Raw genomic sequence first — 18,457 nt, 5'->3', positions numbered from 1 at the left:
TGTGAGCTAAGTTGAACTTCTTTGTACTTTTACATCACCCATTTTTATTTGACTGGTACTTTGCTTTCTTATTATTTATCAAATCATAAAAGTAATGAAACTATTCAACAAAAAAAATATTTATGAAACTTAATAATTAACCTCAAAAAGTTATGTAAACTAATATTTAACATATGATTAATCTTATAAATCCTAAAATTTTATTTCTACAACATTCTTAAGCCAAATTATGAAATGAAGTTACAAATTTCTAAATACACATTCTGAAATTAATTTTCAGAAAGAATACTTTTATAAAAAAAGAGCGAGATAAAAGAAAAAAAAGAGAGAGGTGCCAATAAAATTTTGCCTTGAGCCATGCGTGTTTGGCCGAAAAGCTGTCGTGCCTCACGAGACTCCAATTCAATCAATTTATAGAAAAAACGTCCAAAATTAAAACCATTATTTAGTCAGGCAAATAAAAACAAAAAAAAAATGGAGAGTTCTACACTATTCTTCGATTCAGATTTCGGTTCCAACTTTGATTTTGGTGCTTTCGGAAATTTGGTCAAACCCACATCAAAAGTCCATTACCATTAGCTAATGACTTTACATTACAATCTTACTATTATTATTTTTTTTTCCTTCTTGTCCAAGTAACTAAGCCACACATTTTGACTTTTCAAGAATGCCTTTCGGAAGCCCTCTAAACATTAGTACACCCCTTTTGATTCCTTTCTCAATCCTCTACCAAGTACCAAAGACTCCATAAATTTTCATGCAACTTGCCATGCACAGGACCACCACCCATATGGGAGTGGAGAACGAAGAAATACTAAATTTATGAATATAATAACTATAATGAGGATAGGATAAAATGACAATTTAACAAGATGAACTGACTTACTACACTAAAACAATTATATTTCATCAGTTCAATTTTTTACCCCAACATAATCCAATCCATCCTTTTACTCCATTAATATCCCAGGGAACCACAATTCCAATCAAAGACTTTTGAATTTGAGTTGGCTACTTCAAGTATACGAGGTCATTCATGGAAACAGATGTGCGACGCGAAACAATTTGGATGTACGCATTAAACCCAAAATAAACAATCTCTTGATTTGATTTTTCAGAGTTTATCAAACTACTTCAAAGAACTCCGGTGTACGTATAGCCAATGAGCATAGATAAAGGAACACTTGAAGTCGGCAAATTGCAGCCACCATGGTAAAGGTATATTTATTTCAACCAGTAACTGTAACTAGCTAGAAAGAAAAAGAATCACCTATATCCCAGAATATGAGTATATCATCCTAGAAGCAAATTAAAAGGTCTAAAAAATTATGCTCTACTTCTTACTCCGTAGTTTCACTTTCCCACCTCAATGTAAGTTTGGTTAGTATTACGAGCATCGTGTTTCTTCAAGTATTCTTCTATTCACTTCGTGTAATAGCTAATAGAACTCATATGAACAATCATGGCGTTCATGCTACTGGCTGTCCCCTTGCTCTTCTTTCCCCTTGCCCTTGTTTCCCCTTGTTTGCTTTAAAGCTTGCTGGTGTTTTCTGAAAAAACATATTCAGCAAGGTAGGTTAGCAACCTATTCATGACCGAAATAAGATAAGACACGAAAACTATCTAGTTCATACTGTAAAGAGGCATCATATAAATTACGCGATTTCGAAGCCAAGTTAGATTTTATCACTGTAAATGATATATTACTCTCGCACTTCAATAGCCTAAAATACGGGCTAGCTCTTGTTCTTAACAATAACAGTACAGACAATATTTCATACACATAATTAAAAGAAGACAACAGAATCAACGGGACCAATTTTGAATCAGTTTTATCTTTCTTTCCAAAGGAGGGTGTTTTAAGTATATAATCTCATTCATCGCCACTGGAAAGTGATTGTGTCGAATAAATTTAATCATACATTCAAGCAACTCATCATTTAACAATGATGTTGGACAACTTTGTCGGTCCAGCCTTTTGATACCTTAATTGAAGAAAATTTTAGTCATTCATGATGATCTCTTTCTACAACTTACAGTTGGTTTATAATAGTTCAAAGATAATTTTGTACGAACCAAGTGAATACTTTATAATTTCAAAGCGTTCAGAAAACATAATGCGAGATGTCGTCTTGGCGTAATTAGCACAATGAGTATTACTAACTTTATTCACAACAAGACCATTATGTTCAATGTTTTTAACATCCTAGACAAATAAATCTGCCACGACAGACATTCTTTAAACTTAGGAAGATCATATCATCACAAAGAGGATAGGACAGATGTACCTTGGCTCTGAAAGATCTGATGATGGAAACTAGCAATTTGTCACTTGCTATATTTCTCACTCTCTGTATCATCTCATGCCGAGAAATTTTCAATTCCTGCAAAGCAGAAAAAAAAACTCACTCAATATCATATGTATCGATTACACAAAATAGAGTGCAATGGCTAACTCTGGAATATAGCAAGATAGCAGTACGCGGGATGAATACCATTTTAGACATTATAATACTAACTAAAATAATTACTTTACACATAATTATAAACTCCGTAACAAATCACACAAAAAATAAATCCAAAATTAAGGAAATTCATGATAATTAGTAAGTCACAGTTTATGCAAAACACACTGTCACCATCAATCTCTCAGAACAACATAGCAATGAAGTAAAAAAAAGGTAAGATGACAGGTGAAATTAATAGAAAAAAGAAAATTTGGCGTGAAGTGAAAGGAGTAGGAAGAAGAAAGTTCGAAACTTGGATAAAAAATAGTCCTATGATGTGTGAAGGTCTAGATGTCAAACAGAGGCACAGATGTTTTTTTATTTACTTTTGAAGAATATTTTACCCAAATAAACCCAGAAAAATATCTTTAAAGGGTAAAATGGATTTTTAAGGCTACATCAAGATAGCATTGCTATGGCGCGCCAAAAGCCACTAGTTTTGGTGGCGGTTGCAACATTGTGGCTTGTATAGAAAAGTGCTGTTATTAGAATCCTAAAACGATCGATGGGCACTTCACTCAACTATCCTATCCTGCTATACGGTTGCTACAGTGTGCTGTTGACTAATATGCTCAATTTATAACCATTTCAGCTAAGAAAAAACTAGCTAGCCACGGAATCAAACTCTAAAAGCACTTACTGTATAATCTTTGCGTATCTTGACAATGATGGCAACTTGATCTGCAGGCAAAATCTTCGAAAGCACCGAAATCAAAGCTGGGAATGGCATCCATGGCGAAGAGGGCCTCAAAGGTCCCCCAATATTCGCATTCCCTACAAAATCAAGCACACAAAGAGTTCCAGAACAACATCAGGAATCAGTCACAAAACTGACAAAGTCAAGCACCACGATAAGAACTCCAAAGACAAACCTTTCAAGGAAGGAAGCGTGAAACTCAAAACATATTCGGGCAAAACATGAGTGTTGATCCGGTTAGACCAAATAACATACTCCTTGGGAGCCGAAAGATCGTCCACCCCAGAATCGTACTCTTCAGAACTCGGACGTCGTTGATTGGAGCCACGTGGTACCACCTCCGTCTTCCCCAATATAACGCTACACAACAACAAGTACCTCACGCCGTCACTGTCTACACCGGAGCTCTTGACACTGCATTCGCACACGCAAAAACATAGCAAAATTCAGAAAACTTTCATATTCAGAAACCAATATTATAAAACACACAACAATGAAATTAAATGAAAAAAAAAAAATATTAATGGAACAGTGAAAACACGCGTGCCTTTGGAGTGGGGAATCCAGCGGAGAGAGACGCAGGCCGTTACAGTGCGCGTGGCCAAAACCATGTTGGGCGATATCAGCTATCTCTTCCTTACCGGACGCACCGTACCAAGCGAACCTGACGTTAGCACGACCCTCGTGCAATTCCGCCACCGCACGAGCAAAAATCTGAAAGCACTGAGCACGCGCACGCGCCATGACGGAGGAATGCGCGTTCTTGGCAATCGACAAGACCTCGGGCATCAATCCGTTAAGGAGCAAGCTCCGGACAAATCTAGTCCGGACACGAAGGGCGTCTTGGGGCGCCGGCAGAAAGGCTCCGGAAAACGTGCCCTCGTCGCCTGAAACCCCGCTCTCGCAATCAGAAACGACTGATTCATCATCCGAAACATAAGTAGGCGTGTCCGATGAGTGGTGGATGGGTCTGTCCATAATGCAGAGAGAAGAGAAGGGGAATTGAAATTGGGAATAGAGGAAGGAATGAAAGAATTTGGGGAAATTAAAAGAGTTGGTGGCAGAATCTGTAGGTGATGTTTATAGATAGAGAAAACTTGGCGTTGAAGAAAAGAGGAACACGAGGATCGTGTGTTAGAGTAACGGTAACCGGCAGAGGAAGAAAAGAGAGGTTAGGGTGAAGGCGGTGGAAGAACATGGCTAATACCACATCAAAATTTTAACAACCGACCTTAGTATTCATCATCTAAACCCCTCTTTCTTTTTTATTTCGCTTTCTTTACCTATACCTACATTACATCCTTGGGCGTTAAGGCATTAGTCAAACTTTCCATACTTTTTTATTTATTTATTTATTAATTCATTATATTATATGTCAAACTTATTATTTTATTTCCATGCTGACGATGCAGCTTTCCCCTTTTAAACACTCATTAATTTAAATATCTCCGTACCTTAGCATCGTTACATTTTTTTTTTATGTTTTCTTAATTTTTATAGTTTTCTCAACGTTTTGAAGTTATTTTATTTTAATTGGGTATCGCTTTCATGATGTATAAAGTAGATAGTTGCAAAGGTTTAATTTCTTAAGAGTAATCGGATAGAGAGAATGCTTAGTATGAAAATACTAGAAACAAAGGCAACGTGATGTGATTGAGTTTTAAAGACTTGGTAAGGAAGAGAAGAAGGAAATCTTGCAAAAGAGGAACACACTGCATTCACTCTGTTTGAAATAATAATGGAATGATGAAAAAAAATCCACAAAAAATACAACATTTTAATTTTATTATAGCTACTATTCAATCAAATCATTTTCTTTCTTGTCTTTAATTTTTTTCAACTTTGATGTATTGGGCTGGATAGTTTTTGGGTCGTTTTGGTTGACGTTTTTAAAATTCTGGTTTAGGAGAATCATCATTGGAGAAGTCAATATTGAAATCTACCCATTGAGAAAAATCATAATCTCCTTGGAATTTGGTTATTGATCCTTTTTTTTCCTTTTATTTTATTTTTTATGAGAATATCTTTATCTCGTCCACTATCACTTTCTTTACGATAAATTCTCTTTTTTGAAAAGAAAAAAAGAGAATTTAATTAGGTAGAAGGTGAGATGTATGGGTGTATAACTCATAGTGCAAGGTTTGTCATATTTACACTGAATAAGGAATATATTCTAATGTCTTGAAAAAAAGGAACCCCTTATGTTTTCTAAACTACGTATTTGGTTAATTGCTTAATGTGATCCAAGAGTATATATGCCTTTTCTATCTAAAAATTACAATGGCATCTTATTCACCTATTTTTAATTTTATTTTCCTAAGCATAAAGGGATTACAGGAAGAAAAAGTTTCTGGGTTGTCATATTATGATCGAAAGTGAATGATTAAGAAATGTATATGAGTAGGGTGAATTTCAACAACTCAACGTTATTTCGTTGAATTTTAGTTCTCTATTAAAGATTCAAACACGTATCTTTTGAAGAAAATACGTATCTCTTACCCTATTCTTGTGTTGAGTTATTGGGATTTGAATTGAACCTAAGCTATGTGATCATGTTTGATGTCATAAATCTATTGAAACAGAACACGTAAAGCAGTTTGAGTTTCAACTTGGGTTTTATGTAGTTGGCCCAATGATGTTTTAATAGGGACCCAAAACTAGCAGGTCATAGTTTGGGGGTTACTCCCTGTACCTCCCCAATTCTAACCCCCACCCCCCATTCCATTTTTAAGATTTGTTTTATTAGTTTACTTTTTATATTAATTTTCAGATATTTTAATAATGAAATTTATATGTTTTGATGTATTATTTTTAAATATATTTTTAACGTATAAATGGGAGAGTGAGAGTTGCAGAGAGCGTTTGGAGGAGGAGCGTTTCAAAAGCTTTGGTGGGGGTGGGGGTGGGAATACGAAGGAGAGGAATTTGAGTCTGTGTGTTTTGACTGAGGCAGACTGTAAAAGAGTAGGTTAACTTTAGTAAATAGGTGTAAAACGGTAAAAATAAAAAAACATAAAGATTAATTTTGTATTTAAAAAAAATCCAAAAAAATTGGGGGGGTGGGGGTTGGAATTGGGGAGCTACAGGGAGTAACTCCCAAATTGTATTAACCCATTTTACTTGCACGCTACTTTTCCCACTCTTGCTTTGGTTGGACCAATAACAAAAATAGGCCCACACCAAGTAGAGCTTTTATTTATTCAATTGTAAATTCACTTAATTATGCTTTAAGATCATGATAAATTTAGAAAATCTTTTAATTGAGTTTTTATTAAATTTCTGTGGTCTATTGAGATTTTAAAATCTTTCAGTTGAGTCGTTGTAATTAGATGTTATTATTAATTATGTGATGTGTCAATTATTTTGCACTGATTGTTTAAATCTCATTAATATTTTGTTATTAGAGACCATGATAACGAAATATTTCTTAAAAAATTACTGTATTTAATGAATATTTATTTTTGTAAAAATCTAAAAAATAAAATACTAGAATTGATAAGTATTTTAAAATAATGAGACTGAGTATTTTAAAGTTAAAATATTAGATAATATAAATAAAATTTCTTAAATTTGTCTCATTGTCTAAAACACTTGTATTTTTTCTAAAAAAACTTTTCTCTTGAGTTCTCTGCCTTCTTTCTACCTTTTTTAACTTCTGAGTAATCTCTTTAACAATCAAAAGGTGTCTAAGCGATCACATTAATAAGGTATACGTTGCTAACTGATCAATTTATTTTATAGAACAAGTAAGTTTATGTTCCTTTTTCCTTTTGATGTTCCATTCCTAAAATCTTTAGTTTAAGGGTGACACATGTGTCATCCACCTTTCTTTTCTTGTTTCTTGATGGTTAATGGTCATAAGGACTCACTTTGATTTCAATTTCGCGGGTTGTAGGTTCTAGAAGTTCCCTGTGTTTGAAATAAATGTTGGGCGTTCTTAAAGGTGTGTAGTTCTCTTTAAGGTAAAGGAATGTAGTTTAATTGATGTTTACTTGGTAGACAAGTTATAATCTCTAATTATATGATGATGGTGTGGTTGAATTGTAATATTAAATTGAATCGAGAAATCGAGTATGTTGAATTGCTTATAAATGTTGTGTGCTTATGTGAACATTATTGAATGAGGGTGTGTAGTTGTTATGCTGAGGTGAAATTTGCTTTGGATGAGTTTAAGATATTAGTTTGAGGTAAAACTTTGAGTTGCTATGCTGTTATAGATCTTTGATTTGTATTAAGTAGACAAAATATGTAGCTTTGAGGGTAAAAATGGGGTTTTAACATGCGAAAAGTTAAGATAATTGGTATTTGGGAAAATGTGTGGTCAATTAAGATTGGTTTGAGCTATATATTAATAGGAATCTGATGTAGAACTGGTTGTTAGCTAATAGCATGTGTTTTATATAATTTTTTAATTCATTTTTAGGGATTTTGAGTAGTGAAATTCTAAAGTCAAGGTCTTAGGCACATTCTGCATCTTTGGGAACTATTCTTAAATCAATTAGGACTTGGTTGGTAGCTTACTTTGCAAAAATCTAGTTTTTACATATCAAGAATTGTTAGTTGGGATTTTGGGTACTTAACTTGGTCTAAAAGCATTGAAATTATGTTCAATTGAGCAATTGGAGTCCAAATATAAATCATAAACAGGTTTAAGAATCAAATATACTGCTAATGAGACCTAATTGGTCTTTTGAAATGAGTTTGAATAATAATTAAATCCAATATAGAGTGTGCTGTCAACTGATATGGTGTTGAAGGGTAGTTTTCTGCATTAAAGGCCACATTCCAGTGGCTTTGGCAATAAGGAGTAGTTTTTTGACGCTGAGCGCAATTTCTTTAAGTCTTGGTCTAGGTTGCTTTTGTGCGATTTCATATTAACGGTGCAATCATAGGTTGTCTTATTTTATTTATATGGATTGATATTTTCATAGGAAGTAAAGATGAACATGCGAATAATTTTTTAGGTTTTGTAGGGGTGTAAACTTTTATTTATAATGAATTGATGCAGTTATTTGTGTTTTAAATTGGAGAAAGATTTTACATAAACTTTGGTTGAGAAATATTCTACATTAGTTTATATGATTTCTTATTAGATTACTGAGTGGTTTCATTAGAATATTAGAGAATCATGATAATCAATATTTTTACTTTTATAAAAATATACAGTTCAAAGTTTTCATGTTTTTTTAGAAAAATCATTATTGTGATAAATTACTTAATTTAACTTTTACTCATAGAAAAAATTACTTTAATATTTTACTTTTATTTATTTATTTATTTTAATAAATATAATTTATCTATATTTTGTAAAATGTAATTTTATCATAAATTTAATATGATTCTTTTATATATCTTGTTTTTTTTTAATAAAATTGTATGTGATAAAAATGAGTAATACACTTTGGAATATTAACATAACCAAATTATCAAAACTTATAACTATTTAATTAGATACAAATACATAATCTCAAAATTTGTACAATTATGTTTGATTATTTAAATGACATGGTGTGTGTGTTTGTTAAAATTTTTTTGGGTTAAATATGTTTTTAGTTCCTATACTTTGGAACGATTTTGGTTTTAGTCCATTTTCAAACTATGGTACAATTTAGTCTTTCAACTTTAGAAAACTTTGGTTTTAGTCTTTTTTACCAATTTTTTTTTAACTTTATTTGTTGTTTCAAGCACGTTTCTTAGTTAACATTGAAACAAAAATATGTCAAACAGTGTAAACAATCCAAATACTATAATGAAATGTGTTTCTAAGCTACTAAAGTTAAAAGTAATTCCATAATTTTTTATGAAACCAAAAATAAACTAAAGTTATAAATGAATTGAGAAGTTTACTGAATCAATTAAATAAATGAGTCAAAATTGAGTTATAAATTCTTTTACATATTATGTTCAAGGTTCAAGAGTTAAGTTTGACTTAACACGTATGTTAGTTTTCATGGATAATTTTTTTTTTTTTTTAAATTATGTTGTAAATTTTTATATATATCTTTTCAGTAATGCAATACATCAATATATTTTGAACACTAAAGTCAATAAGAAAAAATAAATTTAAATTGATGAAAGAAAATGAAAAGAAAAAAAAAGTTTTATTTTTGAAAATGCTTTTTCTTTTCCTTATAGCTCCGTCTTAATATAGAAAAAAACACCCTATTTTTTCTTCTTTACTTTGTTCTCAGCACCACACATTGTTGGGTTCCACTTAACAGGAGTAAACCGACAGTGAGCAAAATGAAAATATATCTCATTATCCCTCCATTGTTTGGAAGAATGCATGATATGAAAAAGAAGTATACATATAAGAAGGTTGTTCCTCCTGTAAATGAAAATAAAGAAAGAAAAACTAGGAGTGACTATTATTTTTACTATATGATACTTTACAAAAGAATTCCATGTTATTTTCTGTTTCCTTTGTTAGTTTCTCTGCTTCCATTTTGGGTTGCACCTGACATCAGAAGACGATGAGAAACGCGGGAAACTATTTGATGTAGAAATATAGTGTATGTGTGTGAAACTCGTAAAAGAAAGTGGGTCCTTAAAGCTGAAATCTGTCAGAAATATAACAGTAATGATTATGGATGGTTGCCTAGAAACAAAATGAAAGAGGGGACAAAACGAAAACCAACATGAAAGATTTTATAAAATATAGTGATCTGCTGGATAAAGATCCTCTCATCTGCCCCATAGATTCCTCCATCTGCATAAAACAACTCACCATTTTATCTCACACTAATTATCTTTTCTTTTCTTTACTCATTCCACTGCGCCGCACTTCCCACTGTCGCGCATGCGAACATCATATCACAAAAAATATCCTCATAACGTACACTCATCACCAAAAACAACCCATCTGCATAACACTAATTATATATAAAACAAGTGTTTCAAAACTCAAAATAATGTTTCAAATAATTGGGTGTGGGATCGGGAGCTATTTCGTAGCTGTATGTGGTGCTATATATAAAAGGGAGCTGGGGCTTTTCCATTTCGGTTTTGTTTGCATTTACATTTGCATTTGCATTTGCATTTGCATTTGCTATAGCTGTTCAATTCTGAAGGAAAACTTTGGATGTATTGAAAAGGAGGTTCATGGTGGTGGGGGCTAAGGCTAACCCTTTCGATTAATTTGACCCACACAATTCCAAATTGACTGCACCCATTACGAGGGATGATGACTGTTCTGATTTTTGACCAAAATCTTGGTCGGACCACACACAGCTTATTAGTCATTTTCGAAGGTTAATCATCGTTATAATGATGTATACAATCAAACTTCTCATAATCAGTGAGAAAATCATGGCGATGGGATTTCTTAACCTATCATTGGTCTATGTTTGTTAAAAGAAAGCATAAGAAATCATTACTAGCCAATTGCTGTAAACAAGGCTATGATGGAGCAAATCTATGTTTCGAAATTTAGACTATGATAGAAAAGGAGGTATATGTTTTACTATATATACTTATTTGATACCCTATTGTTAACAAAAAAGAAGGGGGTGATATATTATAAGATAAATTGGAGTATCAAATAGGAAAAAAAAAAAAAGATACAAAATTTTTGGAAGAAAAAAACAACCCTAAAAAAAATTGAGCTTTAAATATTTTTGAGAAGAACTTCAGCTTTTAAATTGAGGAGAGATCGAGTTGGCCTTTCAGAAATGTCATTCATTTTTTAGTAAAAGAAGGAAAGTGAAAAAGAAGCATGAGAAGAAATAAAGCAAAATATATATACAATTGCAGCATAAAGATATAGATAGCTTGAGATTGAAGGCTCTTGGCAGTTTTTAAGTTTTCCCATATCTGAAAAGTATGGTTAATCATGTGTGCATCTGGTAGAAAGACAAAGCATCTTACTCATAATTTTTAATTAATAAAACCCAAGTTTTATATAGAAAAACATATTGATATCGCATGATAAAAGTTTTGAATTTTAAGAATAAAAAGTATTTAACTCTGTAATTAGATTACATTTTAACTTAAACAAAATTAAAATATAAATACATAGTTATAAACATTAATATTTTATAAGATCTCGTTGTCTAAAACGTTTTTTTAATGTGATTAAATAATGTACGTATGGACCTTTCCCACCTTTACCTGGGGACATGTCATGATCGACTGAAATATTTTTCATGACAAAAGAGGAAAACAAAAACACTTTTTCTTCCTGATAAGTCCAGAGAATACTTATACAAATTTTGTCTCTTTAACTGCTTTAACTGTTGGCCAGAATACGATGTTACTATATTGGGTGTTGGGTAATTGTATTATGAGTATTTATTATCGGTTAAATTTATTATAAATTAAAACTAAGACAAAAATTTGTATTTTAATCAAGCACTATTATATCTTTTTCTTTCCAATTTTTAAGATAATAAAATAAGGAATACGTTTCTCAATTTTTTGTTTTCCAAACAAATATAACACATTTTTTGAATTTTACATTAAGATTCAAGGCTTGCATGGGTTTATGCTTGGTAATTTGGATCCTTAATCAACCTTTTCATACTTACCCTATTCAAAATTTTAACATACGTTTTTAGTTCAATGACTGGCATAAATCAAACAGATAAATTTGTAAACGCTCAATCTAATATTGGTTAATGAGATTAATCAACTACCGAATGTGAGATTTGTCAATGATAATATATGGACTTTATCAAATCTTCAATAAATTTTATAATTGTAATTATTAGTAAGTAGATATGTTTGGAGAAAGAAGAAATACCTCCTCGTGTTTTTGTAAGTTCTTTTCTGAGTAATGATATTTTCACAACCTCGATTCTATATACACTTATTTGATAATTCTAATGATATAAATATAAGTAAATAAGATAATTTATAAATTTTATTACTACAAAAAGGTTATCTATTTGATTACATTAGAACATTATTTTGTTTATTTGTTTTATAAAAGAAAATATTACAACTCTTCAACACGCGATTTTAATTTTCACTTAAAAGTGAGTAGCTCGCTTTTAATCCAACTCATTTTTCTCAATAGTACAAAAGTCATCGTTTAAATATATATTTTTAAACTTAGAAATATAGAAATTAGAGATTATTCTTATTTAAAAGTTTTTAAACTTTAAACATTTTGACACGTTCTACTTTAAATGTCAATTATTACTTTAAATATTAATTATAAAAGTTATTTAACATGTTAAAAAATTTAATCTCATCGAATTAAAATAATTATATTTATTTCATTTTAAAGTTTAAAAATTAAAATATATTAAAATTTAAATATAGACAAATTTCAACTACAATCTAAATTTAAACACTAAAAATAAATTTAAACATCCTTGATGTAAGAAACTGAGCCCAAAATTAATTAAATATGTAATGATTAACTGTTTAACCCTAATGATCATTGGTCTCATCAGTAGCTGAAAACTAGAAAGTTTTATTGTACATTCCACAACAGAAAAGCAAATAAAGAAACAAGACCTATAATACACACAGATCAAGGAGCAATGATATCATGCTGATGATTGAAACAGTAGTAATCCATTCATCTATCTTTGTACTTCATAGATGATTGAAAGATATAACATATTCATCCACAACAAACACAAATTCTCACTCACTCATGCATCAACAAAACAAGAAGAATCTGAGATGAGGTGTAGGAGGGTAACGTGGACTCACTCTCACTTTATTCACCTGACACACAGTATGTACTTGGGGTTTGGTTCCTCTAGATTAGGTTGGATTGTGTTCCTCACTCACACCAATGCCATAAGTGGATATCATAAACTCCCACAGTACTATACCTTTCTCCTTCGTTCAGCTGTCACCCTTCACATACAAGTTTGTCAGTTTATTCCCCAAAACTTCCCCAGTCCAACAATATCGCTATCAATTGAATGACATTACACTCAGTTTATTTCAGCTGTCATCATTTCAAAATTCTATTACATAACAGAAAAAGTAGTGAGTTTGGAACATTTTCTATTCTCCTACTTCAATTCACAAGCAGCCTTGTAGAACGCTGAGATATTAATTAATCAGTACTAAAATTGAAAAGGGTCTTGCTTTAATTATTCATTTGAAATGTTAGTTCTATCAAAATCTGCAATTTTTCTCTGATCATCAAACTCTGCATATTTCATTTCTTGTATTTTTATGTTTGAATGAAAAGCTAAGAAAAACATGATTATAATTTAGGCAATAAATAAGTAGGTAGGAAGAGCATGAAATGGAGGGAAAAAGAGATGAAAAATATTAAGGAGGGAGAATGTGGGAATATATGCCTTGCTTGTGGGAGGAGGGAGAGAGGGTCCAGTGCTTTTGGGGTCCACAAGTAGAGTGCTCTTTCGGTATGTGTTCTTTATCGAGGACCCAAATATTCTCACCTAGCTTCTGTCACTTCATTCAGACATCTCTGTAGTGCCAACTATGTTTCTGTCTGTCTTCTCTACCCCTCACAGTTACCTCTCCAACGGCTACACTTTGCTTAATGCCTATCTCATTCCATACCAACCACTAACTGTCACTGTCACACTCAATATTTATCTGGTCAAGCTCACCTAAGCAGTGGGCCCACATGTTATAAGGGCCCACTATTTTTTTGTCACCGACGGGAGATTATCACACACATCCTCTCTCTATAAAGTACGATATCTCACCGCAACTCATTCCTCTCACCTTTTTCTTCCTTCTTATTCACTGTCACTTAACACTCACATTGTCGCACAACACAATCACACTATACAACGAAACTCATCGGACGACACTGCCTTCCTCAGTTCTTCAACTACACTTCCACTTGGCCAACCCTTTTCTTTCGCTGTTCCAAGCTCATCATACACTACTGCTAACAAAGGCACTTATTAAGATAGTAACAAACTTTGTTCATCAGAACAAAAGCTCCCATTTCTCCCAGCTCCTGGATTTTTCTTGTAAATGGGTTTTTCCTCTCTCCATGTCTGCATGAATTCATCAGATCAATGGCTGCAGGTATGCAGGAGTATATCTGTGAAAGGAATATGTTTGCTTCTACTTTTCGAAATTCCCGAGAACCATATTGTCATACTGATATATATATGTGTGTGTACTTCTGTGCAAATTAATGAGTAGTCATTATAACTTGGCCTTCCTACTCTAGTAGTACTTGTTATTTATATTAAGTCTTCATATTTCACACCGCAGTAGTGAAATAGAACGGTTTGACGAGAGTTTTTGAGCTTTTAGTTGATCAAGATGTATGGTTAGAATTGTAAAATGTTAACCAAGAAGCTTGTAACAGCATGTGTATATATGTCAAGTTGCACTATGCAATTATCTGTGTAAATTAAAATGGTTTGCTGCACGAAAGTGAATGGGGGAGTGGGAAACGGACAAGGAAAGAAAGAAGAGTGAGAATTAGCAGAAGAATAAAGAGAATGTCTGAATCCAAAATAAGACAAAATTGACAGTACGCAGCACATTTTCCTATTCATTAATTATTGTTTGTCTTGTATAAAATGTCAGGGCACAATTCACGAGGAATGTGGGGTGGATTCTTCTTCACCATCTGCCGACATGCTTCCATGCTCGAGACCGATGACAGAGAGGAGGGTAAGACCCTCACAAGAGCAAGCCCTGAAGTGCCCTAGGTGTGAATCAACACACACCAAGTTCTGCTACTACAACAACTACAGTCTCTCTCAGCCCAGGTATTTCTGCAAGACATGTAGAAGGTACTGGACCAAAGGAGGCACTCTCAGGAACATTCCTGTTGGAGGTGGTTGCAGAAAGAACAAGAAAGTTTCAACTAAGAAACACAATGACCACCAACCAGCTATTAATCAAAACCAAACACAACCTGCAGGACCCTCTTATATTCATAATCACAAAGATCTTCAACATTCCTTCTTGGATGTGCAGTTTTCCCACCTCAACAATATACTTGGGACTAATGCTGGGGTACTGGGAAACCCTAATTTCATGGATAGTAAGTATAGCATGGGGATGCTAGAGAACCCTGGGCATATTGACTTCATGGAAAGCGGGTTGGATGGTATGAATATGATTAGGGGTTCAACTAGGAGTTTGGATGTTCTTGAAAATAGTGATATGAGTGTGGGTGGTGGTGGTGTTGGGCTTGGTGATATGAGTGGCTACAATGGATTGCCATTGAATTATCAAGGTCTTTCTAGTGCAGCATTTGGGGGCATGTCCCTTGATGGAGGCATTAGCAATGTCGGAAGTTATATAATGGACTCTTGCCAGAGACTTATGTTGCCCTATGATGGAGGTCATAACATCCTTAACGGTTCAGTTGACGTGAAGCCAAACCCTAAGCTGTTGTCCCTTGAATGGCAAGATCAGGCTTGCTCTGAGGCTGAGAAAGTGTCATTGGGATATCTTAACGGTTCAGGATCATGGAGTGGCTATGGATCTTCAACAACAAACCCTTTGGTCTAGACCTAATAATAATCTCTCTTGCATCATGCAGAGATATATGATCAAAGGTTGTGATAACCTCTCTCAAGTCTTGGGAAATATGCTTACTGGGCTAATTAATCTGGTTCCTATCCTATATAATTTATTATATTACAATTATTGCTCATAAGCTTTTGGCTATGTATCTATATGGTAGTGTTTCTTTCTGCCAAGTTGGTCTTTGATTGCTATTGACTTAACAAAAAGAGTGTGAACAGGGAAGCTTCAGTGTCAAAATGGACTGCTTTGGTGCATTAATACCTTTAGATTCTTCTTGTCTTTGTGTGCGCAGAAGCTCTCTGATAGCTTTAGGATTTGTTGTAACATCGAGGATGATATGGTAGTTCTTTTCATGTTGAAGAAAATGTGCCGTAGTGCTGTATTATATTTATTTATATGTTTGTAGGCTTCGTTACGTGTCCTTAACTATTCTTGTGCTGACTCCTTGTAACGTTAGAAACCTCAAATTTTCTAGGGCGGAATTGTCCAGATAATTAATTGCGTTCATATTTAATGAAGTTAACTTAGTTGTTAAGAAATTTTAATTAGCTGGCGATATTTTTTAAACGTAAAAAATTATATTCCATTATTTGATTATAACTCTGGGAATACCAAATTAGCTGATAAGTTTTTCTTTAGAAAAAGTTTCTAAGTTTTAGTCAATGTAATGGTGGCATTTGCTTTAAAAAGTGTTATTTTTAAAATGAAAAAAATCTTTTCAACGATTATTCCGTTTTGAATAATTTTTTAGAATAAATTCAAGTAGACTAATAAAATGATAATATGTCTTGCTGTCAAAAAATGGTTAAAAAGAATTATTAAAACATTATTCTCCTTTTAAAAATTAAAAATAGAACCTAAGAAGTTCATTAAGCTTGACACACTAGTTTGTTTATATAACAATGTTACATATTTATATGTAAATAAGTGATATAATTTAAAATTTCTAAATATAAACTTATTAGGCCGTATTCATTTCAAGATGATGCACTGTTCACAATTATTTAAGCGGACGGATTTGCATAATATATTATGCATTTTCAGGTATTTGGAAGCGATGGAAGGCGATGATTCGCAGGATGTATATTTTTTTCATTCTTCACTGGTTGGTGAGATTCATAAGTATTTGTGTTGAAAAGGCACCCTCTTCTAATAAATATTCAACAAGTACCAATGTAAAAAATACATGCAATAAACTTAAGATTATATGAAAAAAAAACATGTTACAACGTCAATAATTATAATAATAATAATAATGATTAAATATGCTTTTAGTCTCTGAAGTTTCACTAATTTTTGGTTTTAGTCCCTGCATAAAACATTGATGACATTTCATCCTCTTAGTATGGAAACATATATGTTTAGTCCCTAAAAATAGATGACGTCAATTTTTTTGGTGAGGTGGCTAACGGCCACGTCTTCTCTGTATACTGCCTGCCACGTCTTCCCCACCCAAAATTAGGGTTTCGAATTGGGGGAAAGGGGAAAAATTCCTTCTCCTACGCCGCTACCTCCTCCATGGTAGCCACCCAGCGACTCTCACCGGCCACCATGAGCTCTTTCCTATGGACTACAATCAGACCTCAACTTCCATAACCACTGTAAAATCAACTCCATCACGGCGATTCCGACCACCACAACAAGAATCTCTCTCTATTTCGCACTCCTTAGGGTTTTCTCGACTCTTCGATTTTGGGGCTTAAACCTTCGATTTCGATTTCGATTTATGGCTTTCGATTCGCGCTTCTGTGTCCCAAAGAGCACCAAATCTCTGTTTCGCACTCCTTAGGGTTCTCTTCTTTGTTTTTCTGATGTTGCAATTGGAGGGGTTAGAATCTTTGTTTTCAAATTGGATGAAACCTGCGAGCAGATGAATGGAAGAACTGTGTGGCAAAGTCGGGTTTTGCAGTGGCGATTTAGGGTTCGAAGGATTCTTCGAATTGGGTCTGTGTGTGATGGTTGCATGGTGTTAAATCTGGTTTCTGCAAGTCTGATTTTGGTTGTAGGTGGTGGCGCATCTGGGAAGAAGATGATTGTGAAGATGCGAGGAAGGAGACCGCATTTTGCGATTGGGGTTTGATGGTGAATGTGAGAAAGGAGATGCTTCCATGGTGGTGGTGCTGCGGTGCGAAAAGGATGCCGACAGTGAGCGAGAAAAGGCATTGGCGGCATGGTGATGATGAACGGTGGCGCGTTGGCTTGCGTCTGGTCTCGCAATGGCGGCGGCGTGCTGAGGAGACGGTGATATGCATTGACAGAGGACTTTCCTTATGCGAGTATGGCGGAGGCGCGAGCTCGTGGTGGTCGGTGAGGGCTAAGGTCGCTTCTGTGGTGGCGGCCTTTCGGCGGTGTGCGCGTGGTGGCCGGCGAGCATGAAGTTGGCGGCGGTGGGGGAGAAGATGGTGGAGGAGGGTTAGGGTTTCTGTTGGAGATTGTAAAACGTGGCACACACATGGCTCACCGTTAGCCACATCATACAAAAATTGAACGCCGTCCAATTTTAAGGACTAATTGTAATAGTTTCAGAACTAAGATGATCAAATACCATCAATGTTTTGAGTAGGGACTAAAACTAAAAATAAGTGATACTTAAGGAAATAAAAGCATATTTAACCCTAATAATAATAACTAATAATAATTATAATAACAAAGCATAATAATAATAATAATAAATAATAATAATACTAATGATAATAATAATAAAAATAGTAATAACAAATAATAATAATAATAATAATAATAATAATAATAATAATAATAATAATAATAATAATAATAATAATAATAATAATAATAATAATAATAATAATAA

The 18,457-nt window shown here is 33.4% G+C and overlaps 2 protein-coding genes across 2 annotated transcripts; one reads left to right on the top strand and one right to left on the bottom strand.

Moving 5' to 3' along the window:
• Nucleotides 1-1,078: 1,078 nt before the first annotated feature.
• On the bottom strand, nt 1,079-4,455 carry LOC106767151 (probable inactive poly [ADP-ribose] polymerase SRO5). The gene is made up of 5 exons (XM_014651986.2): nt 3,752-4,455; nt 3,380-3,618; nt 3,148-3,281; nt 2,289-2,384; nt 1,079-1,550 (listed from the first exon to the last, which is right to left on the bottom strand). Exons 1-5 carry the CDS (start codon nt 4,180-4,182, stop codon nt 1,470-1,472), a joined length of 981 nt encoding a protein of 326 aa, XP_014507472.1. The 5' UTR covers nt 4,183-4,455; the 3' UTR covers nt 1,079-1,469.
• Nucleotides 4,456-13,449: 8,994 nt separating this feature from the next.
• Nucleotides 13,450-16,055, top strand: LOC106767229 (dof zinc finger protein DOF5.6). The gene is made up of 2 exons (XM_014652073.2): nt 13,450-14,178; nt 14,692-16,055. The coding sequence occupies exons 1-2, from the start codon at nt 14,125-14,127 to the stop codon at nt 15,625-15,627; spliced, it is 990 nt and encodes a 329-aa protein (XP_014507559.1). The 5' UTR covers nt 13,450-14,124; the 3' UTR covers nt 15,628-16,055.
• The last annotated feature ends 2,402 nt before the right edge of the window (nt 16,056-18,457 follow it).

Source organism: Vigna radiata, chromosome 7, assembly GCF_000741045.1.
Source record: "Vigna radiata var. radiata cultivar VC1973A chromosome 7, Vradiata_ver6, whole genome shotgun sequence".
Taxonomy (NCBI): domain Eukaryota; kingdom Viridiplantae; phylum Streptophyta; class Magnoliopsida; order Fabales; family Fabaceae; genus Vigna; species Vigna radiata.
This window is presented reverse-complemented; position numbering and strand designations above follow the sequence as displayed.